This window comes from Chiloscyllium plagiosum, unplaced genomic scaffold (genome assembly GCF_037043375.1).
Source record: "Chiloscyllium plagiosum isolate Xiang-an unplaced genomic scaffold, Cpla_swu_hap1 HiC_scaffold_12, whole genome shotgun sequence".
Classification (NCBI taxonomy): domain Eukaryota; kingdom Metazoa; phylum Chordata; class Chondrichthyes; order Orectolobiformes; family Hemiscylliidae; genus Chiloscyllium; species Chiloscyllium plagiosum.
Genome location: NW_028270150.1, coordinates 100,315,741 through 100,333,578, shown reverse-complemented (window position 1 = coordinate 100,333,578; position 17,838 = coordinate 100,315,741). Strand labels below are relative to the sequence as shown.

General features: G+C 41.2%; 1 protein-coding gene across 6 annotated transcripts in view; it reads left to right on the top strand.

Annotated features, from left to right (window-relative positions):
• Positions 1–17,838, top strand: part of slc9d1 (solute carrier family 9 member D1) — a 64,328-nt gene that overhangs the window by 33,652 nt on the left and 12,838 nt on the right. For all 6 annotated transcript variants that reach the window (XM_087993081.1, XM_087993076.1, XM_087993078.1 and 3 more), the window contains 3 exons: positions 909–1,104; positions 8,562–8,712; positions 11,570–11,649. In XM_087993081.1, coding sequence (XP_087849207.1) covers positions 909–1,104; positions 8,562–8,712; positions 11,570–11,649 — 427 coding nt within the window. The remainder of the gene's footprint in view (positions 1–908; positions 1,105–8,561; positions 8,713–11,569; positions 11,650–17,838) is intronic.

Below are 17,838 nucleotides of genomic sequence, written 5' to 3'. Positions count from 1 at the left end.
ATCAAAAACGTTTGATGTTTGTGTACAGAGAATAAACTCTTGCATGGTCAGTCTCGCCTGAAGACAACTCTGTGTTTTTCAGTGTAAGGAGTATTCTGTGAAGGTATTCCACAAAATGGTTGTCCATCTTAACTCATTAACACATCAAGCAAAGATGACATTCTAACAGGCAATGAGGAAAATACTATTTAGAGCTTTGGTGGGATCGATCATCTGCAAATACAAGAATTTGGACATTTTTCTTGACAACTTTATATCTGCCTGCTTAGATATACTGCACTCTTCACAGATCAACATTTTGCCAGCATTTCAGCAGCATCACTGTCCAAACACACTCTTGCATGTGGGTATGCATGTGAAAAAGTAAAATCCCATTGGCACAACTCTCAATAAATCAGTGCAATTCCAGAACATATGGCTCAAATTGTAAATTTGTTTGATAGTTTGTACATTACTTGAGGTGGGTTTGATTTTGAGCAGCACTGATTTAATTCAGACTGATGCTGAAGATTTGGTGGCCATTAAGCCAAATAGGCCATGCGAATGAATGAAACCATTGAAAGTGGTCTAAACATATTTTTCTGTTGAAGCCACAGCTCTCAATTATAGTAACAAAGGACTCTCAGCAAGGGTCCGAATGAGGCTTTGTAATTGTCTGGGTGGTTATAGCTGTGTGACCAGTGACCATGCCTGTTGTAAATTTGTTGTCTTCTATGGACCAGCAGCAATATCCCATGCATCAAGTGGACGTTGAACAAATGAGAAAGATGAAAATATTTTAATTTGCTAACAATCATTACCTGAAAGATAAGACCCCAAGCTAATAAATGTAATGTATGTATTAGTGTCATGTTTCAGATTATTTTGGGATATATTTTCACAATATTGCCTTTCTTCTTTTTCTACAGTATAATTTTAGAAATACTGCGGATTTTTGCTCTTATTGGTCAAATTCTGTTTTCGTTGGCGGCAATTCTTCTGATATCTCTTGTGGTGAAGACATACCTCATTGGACCATTTTACAGAAAACTACACTCAGAGGGTAAAGGAAATAGAGAGAAACTTGTCCTAGGAATTTCAGCATTTATCTTTCTTATGTTAATGGTAATAATATATTTATTTTGAATCAAGCTAAAGCACTGTAGCACTCATATCGGAAAAGGTAGAAATGGTGAAATTTTCGGTCTAGAGTCATGCAATCTAAATCTTCCATCAAAAGCCAAATGCCTGGAACACACCTACAGCTGCATATTCTACTGCTTTCATGTCATATTTTCATTTTGAACTGTACACTTGAGTGATAATTCTCAGCTGTCCCAGGACAAATCCTGACCACCTTCCCCAATCAACATAGTTCTGCAATATGGCTATGCTCCAATGACTCTGGGCCAACTGGAATCATACCCCTTGTTCCCAATAGATCTCTCAAAACCTCCATACTCTTTGTATCATGTTTGTCCCTCAAAATGAAAAAAGAGCATGTAAAGATGACACTAGTAGTGTGAAGCAATGGCAAAGCAGAAGATTAAATACACTTTGCTCTTGAACCATACCTGTTCTCACTTTCCTGATCAAAGTCACTAATTGGGACTTCTCCCTCTTTTATTTTGTCTGTTTTCTCTCTCTCTCTCTCTCTCTCTCTCTCTCTCTCTCTCTCTCTCTCTCTCTCTCTCTCTTTTTATCTCTCTCTCTCTCTCTCTCTCTCTATATATATATATATATATATATATATATACGTGTGTCCCTGTGCTTTCGTCTCTTAATTTCTCTGTTTATTGTTGTCTGTGTGTCTCTCTCACTTTCTTGTCCATGCTGATGAACCTCATTATCTCAAACTGATAGTTATGTGAGAAACACGTTTCTGTTACTCATGATTCAGAGATGCCGGTGTTGGACTGGGGTGTACAAAGTTAAAAATCACACAACAGCAGATTATAGTCCAACAGGTTTATTTGGAAGCACTAGCTTTCGGAGCGCTACTCCTTGATGAAGGAGCAGCTCTCCGAATGATAGTGCTGTTGTGGTTCTGTTCGCCGAGCTGGAAGTTTTTGTTGCAAACGTTTCGTCCCCTGGCTAGGCAACATCATCAGTGCTTGGGAGCCTCCTGCGAAGCGCTTCTTTGATGTTTCCTCCGGTGTTTATAGTGGTCTGTCCCTGCCGCTTCCGGTTGTCAGTTTCAGCTGTCCGCTGTAGTGGTTGGTATATTGGGTCCAGGTCGATGTGTTTGTTGATGGAGTTTGTGGATGCTTCCAAGTAAACCTGTTGGACTATAACCTGGTGTTGTATGACTTTTATCTTATTTCTGTTAGTGGCTTTGTCTGGTTATACTGGACAGAATCCACATTCCAAATGGAAATTGACCAAATGCAATGCAGTTACACAGTTGTGCCTATAGGTGCCCTCAGTAAGGGCTCTAGATCCTGTAAAGCCTCTCCCCTCAGTTGGCATTATACCATGTTAAATATCTCTGGTAGAATTTCTTTAAGAGCACAAAATGGATTCTTGGTGGGAAATTTTTAATATATACGGTGTGGATTGGATAAGGTTGAAAGATACTACAGAATAAACATCTTCAAATTGTAATAAGACAAACTTGGAGCAACCTATTCATCATTGCCCAAGTATGTTGTGCAGATTATCTTTTTGTGACAGTGTTAGCAGAAGTGATTCCTGTTAAGTCGTTGTGAAGATAAAGTTATATTTTCACAGTGTGGGCTCATGGCAACATATAGAGGGGAATTACTTCGATGTGATTTGGAGCAACAGAGCGAGATGTGCATTTTGCTGGCAAAGGCCAACATTTGTTACCCATCCCTCAGTACCCTCTTAACTGAGTGGCTAGTTTGGCCATTTCAAAAGGGATTAAAAGAGTCAACCACATTACTGTGGGGTCTAAATTCACACAGGCCAGTCCTGGTAAGGACGGCAGATTAGATGGAGTTTAATTTAGATAAATATGAGGTGCTGCATTTTGGGAAAGCAAATCTTAGCAGGACTTATACACTTAATGGTAAGGAGTGCTGCTGAACAAAGAGACCTTGGAGTGCAGGTTCATAGCTCCTTGAAAGTGAAGTCGCAGGTAGATAGGATAGTGAAGAAGGTGTTTGGTCAACTTGCCTTATTGGTCAGAGTATTGAGTACAGGGATTGGGAGGTCATGTTGCGACTGTACAGGACATTGGTTAGGCCACTGTTAGAATATTGCGTGCAATTCTGGTCTCCTTCCTATTGGAAAGATGTTGTGAAACGTAAAAGGGTTCAGAAAAGATTGACAAGGATGTTGCCAGGATTGGAGGGTTTGAGCTATAGGGAGAGGTTGAATAGGCTGGGGCTGTTTTCCCTGGAGCGTCGGAGGCTGAGGGGTGACCTTATAGAGGTTTATAAAATCATGACGGGCACATGGATAGGATAAATAGACAAAGTCTTTGCCCTGGGGTGGGGGAGTCCAGAGCTAGAGGACATAGGTTTAGGATGAGAGGGGAAAGATATAAAAGAGACCGATGGGGGCAACTGTTTTACACAGATGGTGGTACGTGTATGGAATGAGCTGCCAGAGGAAATGGTGGAGGCTAGTATAATAGCAACATTTAAAAGGCATTTGGATAGGTATATGAATAGGAAGGGTTTGGAGGGATATGGGCTGGGTGCTGGCAGGTGGGACTAGATTGGGTTAGGATATCTGGTCGACATGGACAAGTTGGACCGAAGGGTCTGTTTCCGAGCTGTACATCTTTATGACTCTAAGAACAGATCTAGCTGCTCAAAATTGGCATTCATGAGGCACTGGAGCCATCAACCACCTCAGAATTTCATACCATCCCAATCTTTAACCTTTATTACCCAGTGTACCTCACATTCTTTGATCACCTAACGGGAAGACAAATTTTGGTTTAGCAGGGAGTGTCTGTGTTCTAGTTAGATTTTGTTTATTATTAGAATGTAGCTGTAATTGGCAAGGTTGATCATGTCCATCTCTGGATGCTCTGAGAAGGCAGTGATGGAACTAACTGACTTGCTAGACTGCTTTGAAGAAAACTGCGGTGGTGTAGGATTGGATATATTGAATTATTGAATAGTCTGAGTACGAACACTAGGTCTTTTTGTTTAGAGGACGTTAATGAACCTGTTGGATTTTTACAACTTTCTGGCAACTTCATAGTCACTTATTACGGAATGCCCCTTCAGTTGCAAAACAATGTCAAGCAGCCACGAGGATTTTTAACTTCTTTTCTCTGGATTATTGCTCCAGTCCTCTACATAACATTCGAGAGTGTGGTGCTGGAAAAGCATAACAGGTCAGGCAGAAGCCGAGGAGAAGGAAAATCAACATTGATTTTCCTGCTCCTTGGATGCTGCCTGACCAACTGTGCTTTGCCAGCACCCCACACACAACTCTAATCTCCAGCATCTGCAGTCCTCACTTTCACTTCTACGTAACATTGCCTAGTGAAGGTGTAAGACAGCAAAACCAGAAAGTGCTGACAGTCACCAACTTAGATGTCCCTCAAGCTGTAAAAGATCTACTTGAGAATGGTCAGAAATTAGGTGACTAACAAAAGGAGGCGTTTTCATAAATATCCCATCTTTAAGAATGTTGGACTGCAGTAGGATTGCAATAGAAGGCTTTACTATTTCTAACAAAAGGATGTAATAGATCCTCAATATCATCCAACACAGAGCAGTTCACTTGATCAGTACTCCCTATCACAGGACTTCATAAACACTGCTAGCGTAGTTCGGCTGAAAAATATATTCCTGACTCACTGCTTTTAGCACCAAAAGTCACCATTAGCTCTGAGTTTTCACCATGTCTCACAGTCCTAACATATACATCTATCCGTGTTCCATTATTTTTGGATCAGAATCCTGGGTTTCTTCACGCATACTTGCTTGAGCACCATACACTAAGGACTGTAGTGGTTTAAGGAGAGAGTACATCACCACTTCGAAGGGTATAATAGGATGGAAAATAATGATACCATCACCTTTATTTCAAGGACGGAGAGAAAAACAGGCTGCCTCCTTGAACAAATAGGTAACATGCTTGTAATATGACAGTCACTTTGGAAAAAGAGTATTTTTTGTAATCTCTTTTGTAGTTAATGGCACGTTTACTGTGACCTCAATATATTGACAATCAGACAATCTTGGGGGGAGGTTGGGCAGCAGCAAGTGGAGGAGGAATGTGTTGTTTACATTTTTAAAGGTGTCCCTTCATTCTGACTTTGTTTGCTTCTTCTGGATTCAGAAAAGCGGATTGGCCTGAGAGGGGAAAAGAAAACAAATCCCATTCTGGAGATGAGAGTATCTGAGGGTTTGAGTGTGCCTGGATGAGGTGGGAGTGTCTGAGGGGCTGTGTAAACCTGGATGAGGTGGGAGTGTATGATTGCTGTTTCCTGTTTCCTGCAATTGATAAAAATGTTGACGGATTATTGCCAAAATGTAAAACTAATAATATGAAAAATTTGTGTAAACTGTATCTTCCTTTCCCATCTCTTCCACAAACATAGATTTTAAAGCTTTACCAAATTGGAAGAAATCTTGCCAAGTTGTATGCCTATTTTAAATTCCCTCGTGAGGGCAAATATCCTCTCAAACTGGGGAGGCAATGGCATAGTAGTATTATCACAAGACTATTAGTTCAGGAACTCAGCTAATGTTCTTGGAACCCGGATTCAAGTCCTGCCATGGCAGATGGTGGAATTTGAATTCAATTAAGAGGCTAGAATTAAGGGCCTAATAATCATGAAACCATTGTCGGTTGTTGGAAGAACCCATCTGGTTCACTAATATCCTCGAGGGAAGGAAATCTGTTTTTCCTACCTGGTCTGGCCTACATGTGACTCCAGACCCACAGCAATGTGATTGACACTTAACTGTCCTCTGGGCAATTAGGGGTGGGCCAATAAGTGCTGCCTAGCCAGAAACACCTACCTCTCATGAGTGAAGTTTAAAAAAAAGTATCCACCCAATTAAGCTCATTTCAGGATCCTATGTTTCAACAAGACCACCTTTCAGTCTTTCTAAAACCAATGAGTATTAGCTCAACCATTCCTCCCAAGACAAAATCCCCTCACACCAGGAATCAACCCAGTGAACCTTAACTGAACTGCTTTCAATACAAGTATGCTGTAATCTCATTAGTTTGGACTGAAGACCTTGCTGAATTTCAGATTTTTCCAGATTATAGAATAGCGATGGAATATCTAACCATAAAGTGGGAACAGGATTTAACTATATCCTTCTGACATAAAGCAGCATCTATCCAAATGCTGAAACTTCTGTGTTTCCGAAGTGATGCACTGTACTAAAATGCCAACTGGTGTACTTTCAACTTCTACTATGATAGGATAGGGACTGGAGATACTATCACACAAGGTATCCCTCACAAATACTCAGTTCCCAGAGTTTACAGATTAAGTAGCAATTAACTGTCTATTACTATTGCTGCCTCAAAGCTGTGCTTCTGCCGGATGCTGCTGGGAAAATACACCATTGACTGTCTGAACATGAGTGAACAAATGCTGTCCACTTGTCATAGGGAATAACTTTGCCTGTCCTACCTAAGATCACCACTATCTTAATTTATTGGCAACTTAATTCTTCCAAGCAAGTGGAGATGATCTTTGTCATATTTGCTCATTGTGGCATAAGGAAGGTCACGGCAGTAAACTTTCTGGGAGTGTTCGACAATTCGTAATCTTCCCAGTTGAGCCTTGCAAACAAAATTTAAAATCACCACATGTTATGTAGAAAATTTTAGTCTTAATTTCTGGGTGAAATCTGGCAGAGTATGTAGGTCATTACTTATTATTCAAACCCGACTGTAGTGTAAGATGTCACAGGTGAACTATTGGTTGTTGTGCTGCTCGTCCTACTGGAAAGTTTCTGAACAACTGGTATTCCTGGATTTCAGGAGTTGATTTTTTTCATGAGATGTAGGTATTTTTGGCTGGGCCAGCTGTTGTTGCCCATTCCTAATTATCTTGGAAGCAAGTTGCCTTCTCAAACCACTGCAGTCAGTGTGGTGTATGTTCTGTTAGGAAGGAAATTCCAGGTTTTGATCCAGCAACAATGAAGGAGCAGTGATATCACTCCAAGTGACGGTAGAATATGGCATGGAGAAGAACTTGCTGATAGTGCTATTTGTAGGAGATGGTATTCCCGTCTATCTGCTGTCCTCCTCTTGAGTGGAAGGTGCTGTTGAAGGAATCTTGTATATTTGTGAACATTTAAGGTGATGTATAGATTACCAATCAAGTGGACTGCTTTGTCCTGAATGGTATTGAATTGCTTGAATGGCTATTGGAGTGGCACTCATCTAGGCAGATTCTGGCCAAAAGAAATCGCAATGTACATCCATCCTGGAATTCGATCAAAAATGTGCATGCTGCTCTAGACGTGATCTCATTAGTGCCCTGTATGTCATAATCAGACTTCTATATCTTTATACTCCATCCTTCTTACAAGAAAGGCTAATATTTGACTTGCCTTCCTAATCACAATTTTTCTATAACACGGGGTTGCACAAGAAGGCAACCATCGCATTATAGAAGAGCTAGCTGTACAGGAGTAAATCCCAAGTATCTCATCATCCGGAACTTGGGAATAATTCTCGACTCTTTCATTGTTGCTTATTCAAATTCTTGGAAATCCCTCATTTATAGTATTGAGTGTTCCTACGGACAGCAGTGGTTCAGTAAGTGGCTCAATTTGATTTGGAGAATAAAGGCTGGCCTTACCAGTGGCATTCACATCCCATGAACAAAAAAGAAAATGTTGGTCTCAAAGAGACATTCAAGAGAGGATGATTGCTGAGTTTTATTGAATAATTAATGCTTTTGTATTTCTTTGAATTTGAAGAATTGTGCATATAGGTGAAAAGGTTTTACTAAATCTAGATAATGCCTGTTTACACATTAAATTCTGCACACTTTTCAGATAAATATGTCAATAAATTATAAATTTTTCTATAATCAGTAGCATCCATACTCCATAAACTGATCATTTCTAGAGAGTGACTATTAATGTCCTTCATCTGTCAGTCATATTTGGTGTTGCATTTAATACCAATCTGAAAATGTGTTGCTGGAAAAGCGCAGCAGGTCAGGCAGCATCCAAGGAGCAGGAGAATCGACGTTTCGGGCATGAGTCCTTCTTTTCCTGAAGAAGGACTCATGCCCGAAACGTCGATTCTCCTGCTCCTTGGATGCTGCCTGACCTGCTGCGCTTTTCCAGCAACACATTTTCAACTCTGATCTCCAGCATCTGCAGTCCTCACTTTCTCCTTTAAATACCAATCTGTCAAGAATTAAGTTAAATGCTTGGTTGAGATTCATTAGAGAAAAGTAGTGTTGCCTTTAACAGAATAACATGAATAATTATTTAGCATCAACACAAATACTGGGGAATAACTACCTTGAGTATGAGTTGTTTACTTTACATCGATTCCAATTTTTATTTTATTCATCATTAGTGATTGTAGCACTGACTTTAATGTGCATTTAGATCATCTTTTTGCAGTGTTCACGGTTTGTTAATTTTGTTTTTATGTTTCCACAGGCGACTGAGATGTTAGATGTCTCCATGGAGCTGGGTTGTTTCTTGGCTGGGGCACTGATTTCATCACAAGGCCACGTTGCTACGGAGGAAGTTATGTTGTGCATGGAGCCCATACGGGATTTTCTGGCTATCATTTTCTTCACTTCAATTGGTAAGTAAAAGTTTGAAGCTGCTGGAGAATTGTTTCTTGTACTAATAAGGTTTATGCATTATATCTCAAGGAAATAAATTACATGGGAATTTAAGGAATGTTCCAGTCCTTACAAAATTGGACCCAATAAAGACAGCATTTTGGAAATTTCTTATCAGCCAGAGTAACTTCATTGATACAAATTTTAACTCCCATTAAGCTGGGCATTTAGGTAAAACTATAAATTAATATGACTATAACATGGGAACCTTTGCCTTAGGTTTCTTAAGCTTGAACATTTGCTTCCTTGGGATCAGTGTCTACAGCAAAATAATTTATTCCCAAAATAAGTTCACATTTTTCGCTCTTATAATGTCAAATTTTTGTCCATCCCATGTTGCATTGAGAAGGTGACGTGGGACTGTTCCTTGAATGACTCTACCCTGTATGCCAATGCATTGCTTAATTATGTTAGGTCGAGAGTTTCAAAGTAGTAACAGTGATGTACTTTCAAATTAGAATAATTAGCCCAATGGCACAGACGTCAGTTATATAAAGTGATTTTGTCTTGATTGATTTTGACCATTTGAGCACTATTGTGGCTGTATCGAATCCAAACAAGTGTTGAGTATGGCATCATCTTTGGACCATGTAAATGTTAGAGATACTTTGCAGTGTATCCAAACTTTATCTTGTTCCCATGTCAATGGTCATTGATACCCCATGTTTCTGGTGTTGATTCTGCCATTACAGTGAAGTAGAAGATTGAAGGAAGGCAATTAGATTTTTTTCTTGTTGAAGATGGTCCTTAACTAGCTTTTAAGAAATGCAAGTATTAGCTTCCTCCAATCATTATAAACTGGATTCTCTTATACACTCATAGAGTTGCTCAGCACAGAAAGATACCCTTTGGTCCAACTCATCCATGCTGACCAGAGACACTAAATTAATTTAGTCTGATCTCCCAGCATTTGTCCTATATCCCTCCTAAATCCTTCCTATTCATGTACAGATCCAGATGTGTTTTAAATGTTGTAATTGTACCAACCCACAATACTTACTCTGGCATTTCATTCCATATACACACCATCCTCTGCAATAAAGAGTTTTCCATTCGATCCCTTTAAACTCTTACCCCCCACTATAAATCTATGGCTCGTAGTTTTGAACTCCCCTATCTCGTGGCTATTTACCCAATTCATGCCCTCATGATTTTATGAGCGTCTGTAAGGTCGCCCCTCAGCATCCCAAACTCTAGGGCAATTAACCCCAGCTTATTCAGTCTCTCCCCATGGATCAAGCCATCCAATCCCAGCAAACATCCTTGTAAATCTTTTCTGAACCCTTTCACGTTTAACAACATCTTTCCTATAGCAGGGAGACCAGAGTTGAATGCAGAATTCCAAAATTGTTCTAATCAATGTCCTATCCCGCTGCAAAATGACCTCCCAATTCCTATACTCAATATATTGACCAATAAAGGAAAGTATACCAAACACCTCCTCTACCCTGTTTACCTGCAACTCCACTTTTAAGGAGCTATTAACTTGCACTCCAAGTTCTTTGTTCAGCAATACTCCCCGGACTCTATCATTAAGTGTCTTAGTCCTACCCTGATCTGCGTTACCAATGCAGCACCTCACATTTAAATTAAACTCAACTCCTTGACCCATTGGCCTATCTGATCAAGGTCCTGTTGTAGACTGAGATAACCTTGGGTGTCCACTACGCCACCAGCTTTGGTGTCATAAACTTGCACGAGCTTCCTCATTATTGGGTGTGTTTCCCAGTGAACAGTTCCTCTTTATGACCAAGGGAAAGTTATTGTTGAAACAGCTGAAAGTGGTGTGGTGGGAGATGCATCCCTGATGAGTCTCTCCAGCGAAGTCTGGCCAGCTCTCAGATCACCGTTTCTTCAAATGTTCAATTTGACCAGCTAAAAAGGTTATCCCTTGGCCCTTATTGACTTTTGATTTTTTTTGGACTTCAGAATGTTGCATTGGTGCCAAGGTAGTTGCATCTCTATATCATTTAGCCCACCGTCCATGTCTTAAAACAAAACTCTGGTGGGTCAGAAGTTGAGTGTTTCTTGTGGAACCTACGTTGTGTGTTGAGTAGGTGCCATTTGACAGGACCATGATCCATCTTTCCTTCAGTATTCAGCTAATGGCAAGAGGCTCATATATCAATAATTGGCAAGTTTGATATATTTTTGAAATTGCTCCTCCACCATTTAAACTCAAGTCAAGTTTATGCAATTTGTTCCTATAATTACATTTTGTAAGTCTGAAATTGTTGTAGTGGAAAAAGTGCACTTTTCCTATCAAAGTCCAGTGTAACTGTCCTGGAGTTCACTGTCCAAAACTGAGCAAAGTGCTCCAGATGGGGTCAAAGGTTTGCTTCCTTGCTTGCATAACTTCTTCGCTTTTGTACTCCAGTGCCATTTAAATACAGTTAAGTATTGACCTGTCTTGTCTTTTTGAAACTTTGTTTTCCTTGTGAATCAGGTTTTAGTAATTTTCTGGATAACAGTTTATAACTTAAATTAGAATAACACAGTCCAGATCACAGAGTCAGCAGTGAGATAGTTAACTATCCACAAATGGTAATGTGGATTGCTTACGAAGGGTATAGAATTTGTTAGCTCATAAAGAACAAAGGACATTACAGCATAGGAACAGGCCCTTCGGCCCTCCAGGCCTGCACGGATCCAGATCCTCTATCTAAACCTGCCTATTTTCCAAGGATCTGTATCCCTTTGCTCTCTATAAGATGATGGGCAAATGAGTCTCCGTGATAACAGGAGCCTAATATGAGCTGACTTTACTATTTACTGTGTTTTAAGGAATAGTCATTATTATTCCTTTTCCCTTTACAGGTCTTCATGTTTTCCCAACATTTGTGCTTTATGAACTGACAGTCCTAATGTGCCTTACACTGGCAGTTGTGGTGTCCAAGGTAATGTGCTTATTGTCACTCTTGAGGAAGGAAGGCGCTATAGTTCTGAAATGTTGACTGACTGATTTCTGTTTCTCCAGAGTGGGAATGACCCACTGAGTATTTCCAGCTTCTCGTTTGGATTTCTAGCACCCAAAGTACTTAGCTCTTTTTTTTTCAAGTTTGTTTTTGAGGGAAAGAAGGATGGAAATTGCAGAGGCACAACTATTAAGTTTGCAATCTTCCTTAGAGTTGGTACCAGAGGACTGGAGAATTACCCTTGTTCAAAAATGGTTTATGAGATCCCAGCAAATACAGCCCAGTCAGTTTGAGGCCGTGGTGATGGGAAAGTGTCTAAGATCAGTACTTCAGGAAACTGTTAATGAACAGTTTCCAGAACAAATGAAGGTTTTTTTTAAAAGCATGGATTTGTAGGACAAAGCTATTTAGGCCTCTATGCATTTAGAATTTAGAAAACACAAGATTCTGAGGGAATCGACAGAGTAGATAGTGAGAGGATGTTCCCCCTCCGATGCAGAATTTAAAACTCTGTGTGTGTGGGGTTGGGGGGGGGGGGTGTAGTTTAAAAATGAGGTCTCCCATTTAAGACTCCGATGAGGAAGAATTTCTTCTCAGAGCTGTTGACCTTTATAAATCTCTCTGACAGCAGGGAAGGCTGGGCAGCTAGATATAATCAGTTCTGAGATAGTTCTTTGATCTATAAAAGAGAAAACAGAAAAATTGTATTTAAGTCAGAGTCGCAACAGTCATAAACTTTATTGAATGACAAAGCAGGCTTGACAGATCAAATAGCTTACTCCTCCTATTTCTTATGTTTAGTTCACTTGAGCTTTTTGATAAGGTGTGTTGACGAGGATAATGCTGTTTGATTTGGGCTTCCAAAAGACATTAAGGTACCATGTAACAGATTTGAGTAAAGTTAAAGCTCATGTAATAATTAGAAAAATAAATGTAAAAGTTGGTTGAACAACAGGAAGCAGAAGAGTGGTGAATGTTGTTTCTCAGACTGGATGAAGGTTTATGGGGCAGATCTACACATGATAGGACACCTGGTTTTGACATGATCCACTTTGGAAAGTGCACTGATACCCGAGCCCCACAACTGTTGGGGCCATCACAAAATTCACAAATTCAAACAAGTTACTCAATGTCCCTAACTATATCTGTCTGACAGACTCATGTTAGCAGAAAACATTGACAAGGTTTTGGTTCTTCCCAGGCACTGCTATTTGTTAAAATAAATCATTCTAACCAAAGGCAAGCACAAATATGAATTATCAACCTATAACTCTACTAACTGAATCCCTACCCGCTTTCCGCAAAGACCGTTCCCTCCACAACCACCTGGTCAGGTCCACGCTCCCTAATAAGCCACCCTTCCCCTGCCACTGCAGGGATTGCAAACCTTGCACCCACACCTCCGTCCAAGGCCCTAAAATGAGCCTTCGACATCCATCAGAATTTCACCTGCACTTCCACACATGTCATTTATTGCATCCATTGCTCCCGATGCGGTCTCCTCTACATTGGGGAGACTAGACGCCTTCTCGCAGAGCTCTTTAGAGAACATCTCCGGAACACCCGCACCAATCAACCCCACTGCCCTGTGGCTGAACATTTTAATGCAAGTCCTGGGCCGCCTCCACCGCCGCTCCCTCACCACCCGACACCTGGAGGAAGAACGTCTCAAGTTCTGCCTCGGAACACTTCAACCCCAGGGCATCAATGTGGACTTCACCAGTTTCCTCATTTTCCCTTTTCCCCCACCTTACCCCAGTTCCAACCTCCCAGCTCAGCACCGCCCTCATGACCTGTCCTACATGCCAATCTTCCCTCCCACCTATCCGCTCCATGCTCCTCTCTGACCTATCGCCTTTATCCTCACCACCTGTTGTACTCTATCTTCTCCCCAGCCCCCCCCCCCCCCCCCCCCGCCAGCCTCCCATTTATCTCTCCACCCCCGAGTCTCCCAGCTTCATTCTTGATGAAGGGCTCCGGCCTGAAATGTCGATTTTCCTGCTCCTCGGAGGCTGCCTGACCTGCTGTGCTTTTCCAGCAACACACTCTCGACTCTGATCCCCAGCATCTGCAGACCTCACTCTCTCTCCTAACTGAAGCTCTAGTCCCTCTTCATCCTCTACGTACCGAGACAGATCAACAAAACAAAGGTGTTTTGAGTAGAGGGAAAAATACTAGAAAAATGCAGTGTGATAGTACCAGTCCACAGGATTCGATGAGGTCATTCTGCTTCTTCCAAGACCTTCTGATCTCCAGTCACCTTTTATCCAGATTCTTTCAGTTCTTTGCGAAAGATATGGCATAGTTGACGCATTAATTATTCAGACTTTCAGTGCTGCTGAGAAGCAGCAGCTTACAGCAAACAGCTGGCTATCTTCCAGATTTTGGTTACTTCACTGCAGAGACAGAGACTTTCTCTGTTGCAGTCTGGAGGCTGAATGTAGAACTTGTGTACAGAGGTACAGGCTCAAACTACGCAAATTAAACAAAATATGGAGTATGGTAAATTGTGAGGAGGCTAGTGAACTTTAAAAGGACATGGGTTTATAGAATGGGTTGACAGTTGAACTTTAATGCAGCATAGTGTGAAGTGATTAATAATAGTGATTAATAATAGGGAAAAACATGAAGAAACCATACAAAATAAAGGTATAATTCTAAAGGGATTGCAGGAACAGAATGACTGTGTAAATATGCACAAATTATTGCAGGCAGCAGTAGTGGCTTGAGAGCATGATTTTTCTTTTAAAAATCATATGGAGACCTGGGCTTTACAAACAGGAGCATTGAGTACAAAAGTAAGGTAGTTATGGTGTTAACCTGTATGAAACATTAGTTTGTAGCAATGGGCTGAAAAAGCGCAGCAGGTCAGGCAGCATCCAAGGAGCAGGAGAATCAACGTTTCGGGCATAAGCCCTTTTCCAGCAACACGTTTTTCAGCTCTGATCTCCAGCATCTGCAGTCCTCACTTTCTCCTTTTTGTAGCAATGGGTCCAGTTCAGGCAGCACACATCGAGGGGGGGTGTGAAAGTATAAGAAAGAGTGCAGAAAAGTAATGATGAGAATGATTCCATGGAAGAGGGACTTTAGTTATGTAGATAGATTGGAATAGTTGTGAACTGTTCTCCTTGGAGAAGGGAAGGTTGAAAGGAGATTTGATAGAAGTTCTTAAAAGTCCTGAATAGAGTAGATAGGGAGAAAGTTTTCTCATTGACAGAAGGATTGGGAAACAGGGCACAGAATAAAGGTAATTGGCTAAAGAGACACTTGCAGCATGAGGAGAAACATCTTTGTGCTGCAACTATTTAGGAGATCTGGAATATCCTGGTTCACTGTGTGGTGGAGGAAGACTTAGTTGTGCTTTTCAAAAGACATTTAGCTCATTATCGGAAGAAGAAAAATTTGCGAGGCTTTCGGGAGTGGAGGGGGGTGAAGGGGGGAACATGTACTGGAATGGGGTTTGGTGAATTGCTCTTGTAGAGTGAGCCTGGGTACAAAGGTCTGGATAGCTGCTTGTCTAACTATTCAATGAAATCAATGAAGGGAATACTGTAAATATCCAGCAGGTCAGAAAGCAACTGTAGAGAGAGAAAAACAGTTACATTTCAGGTCAATGAATTCATCAGAACTGTTATGATGGATGCTCGTTAACCTGAAACAGCAATTGCTTTTCTCCACAGATATTACCTGGGTTTTTCCAGCAGTTGATGTTTACTTCAGATTTTCAGTGTTTGCATTATTTTGTTTTTTTTAGTATTGTGATTTGAAACTTCTCCTTTTATGTGCGTGTGTGGCAATATTTCTGCTGTGTCTCACTTTTGAACAGAGAGCTCACTTCATGAGGGCTCAGACAGTCAACCATCTAGCCTGGATTTGAAGCTAGATACTGCATTGTGTGACCCAATGAATCAGCAATGTTCTGCACAAATATAGACACAAACTTGTATTTTTACAATTTTTTATGGAGGTAATCATATGTAGGAGTCATCTCCTCTCAAGGTTGCAAGCTGTACTTATAAAAGTGAAATCTACAGGTCGTTCCGCTATAACAAGCGTTTTGGCTATAGTGTGATTAATGAATTGTGGACGCTGTTTGGATAACGCAAACTTTCTACTGAACGGATATAGCGATTTTCTACAGCGGTTTTCTATAGCATAAGGTTGTAGAAGAACACAGTTGCTGCATTATAGCAGAACGACCTATTCAAGGAGAGTACAGGATGGGAGGTTGGGGAGAGCATTGGAAGATTCGAGGCTGTTAACAGGAAAGAGAGTTTCAGCAATTGATGGTCTTAAGCGGATAAAGCAGTGGTATTATCTTCCATCCTAACTGCCTGATCAATTCAGAGGATAGTACTCCACTGTCCAGTCCATCAAATATGTACACTTCTGAAGAACCGTCCAGTTCGTCCTGCTCTTTGTCGTCTCCCTACACCGTTCTCATTGTTAGAAACGATTATTATATCTGAACTCTGCAGATTTTGAGTACTCTATCAATTCCCCTCTGTTCCTGTGGAGAATAATCTGAGTTTCTCCAGTCTGTTCTGCTGTCCTATGACCCTAGTACTATTCTAATAAATCTCTACTCTTTCCTAGAATTTGACTTCCATCCTTAAGTGGTGGTGCTTTCCACTTGGCCACAATACTCCAGCCCAGGCTGAACTTACCTTTGGTAAACATTTAGTGCAACTTGCTGGCACTTTGTGCTTCTATCTGTAAAGCTCAGGATCCTGTCTGCTTCATGGCCTATCTTGCCACCTTCAAAGATTTGTGCATATGCAACCCATGTTTTTCTGGTCTTTAGCCATCTTTAAACCTGTATGATTTATGGTCAATTGTTGCTAATTCCTACACCTTTTCACCAACAAGTTGCCAGGTAGCATTGTTGCCATATATTAAAGTGATCCTGTCCCTGCCATAAGGGAAAGCAGGATCGAAATTTGAGTTAGGAAAATGTTTTTAAGGACCACAAGGAGCTGGAATGTGACACTGTTTACTAAAAGGGATTTACCAAGGATTTTTAAGGGAATGTGATTACTTGAAATGGTTTAAAGGGGATCCAAAATGGCGGTGATCTGAGAGGACTGCTTTGCTGAACTCTGCCTCTCAGTTCAGGCAAAGTAGCACTCTCACCTCCCCATTTAAATCATTTCTATGAGAACGTCATCTTTAAAGAGTTTCTGAGCCTATATATCCTGTACAATTTCTTTTACAAAGTTTGCTTTCTCAAAGAAACATGACTAAAGTTGGGGCCCCAGGGAGCCCTGATTCACGGGACACTCGCCTCAGAATCTGACACCTCCGCGTCTGCAGTGGCAACTCCTTCCTGTAGTCCCTCGGAGTTATTCTGTAACCAGGCCCTGGCTGCAGAGTTTGCAAAGCAACAAGAGATGATCAAGGCGTCGATCAAAGAGGAGTTCTGCACCAGGCTGGACCTGCTCTCAGCCATGCCCCAGAAACACAAGGAGCAGCTGGAAGGCCAAAGACGAAGAGCAGAAGAAGTTGAAAGGAGGACCACTATCTCTGAGACTAAGATCGATTCTGCAAAAGAAAGAGTTTGAATACTGGAGTAACAGGTACTTACCTTGCAGGAGCAGGTCGACGACCTCCACAATAGAGACAGGAGGAAGAACATCTGCGTTGTGGGGCTGCTGGAGGGGGAAGGAGGTTTTCTTTGAAAACTGGCTGTCTCGATTCCTGGGCCTGGAGGTTGCATCTGACTGGGTTAAAGTGGAAAAGGCCCATAGAGTTGCTGTGCGCAGGTCTGGCTCAGAACAGCACCCTCGTGTGGTCCTAGTGTGACTCCCGAGCTATAAAGATAAAGTTATGGAAGCCTCCGGATTAAAAGGTAAAGGTCCACAGGCTTTAATCTACCAAGGTTAAAAAATTGTGTTCTTTCAGCACTTCTCTAAAACTGTACTCTGGAAAAGGAAGACCTTTTGATGAAGCCAGGAGAAGACTGAGAGACTTTAGCATCCAGTATTCCCTACGGTACCCGGCGGTGATTTGCTTTATGTATGGATGTACGCATTCTTTTGACTCCCCAGAAAAAGTGAAATTTTTTTGGACATGACAAAGTGGATTGGATAACTGAAAGGATGTGGACAATAGTGTTTCTTTTTTTTTCTCCTTCTCTTCCTTGTTTGTTTGCAAGGGGGTTGCTGAATCTTT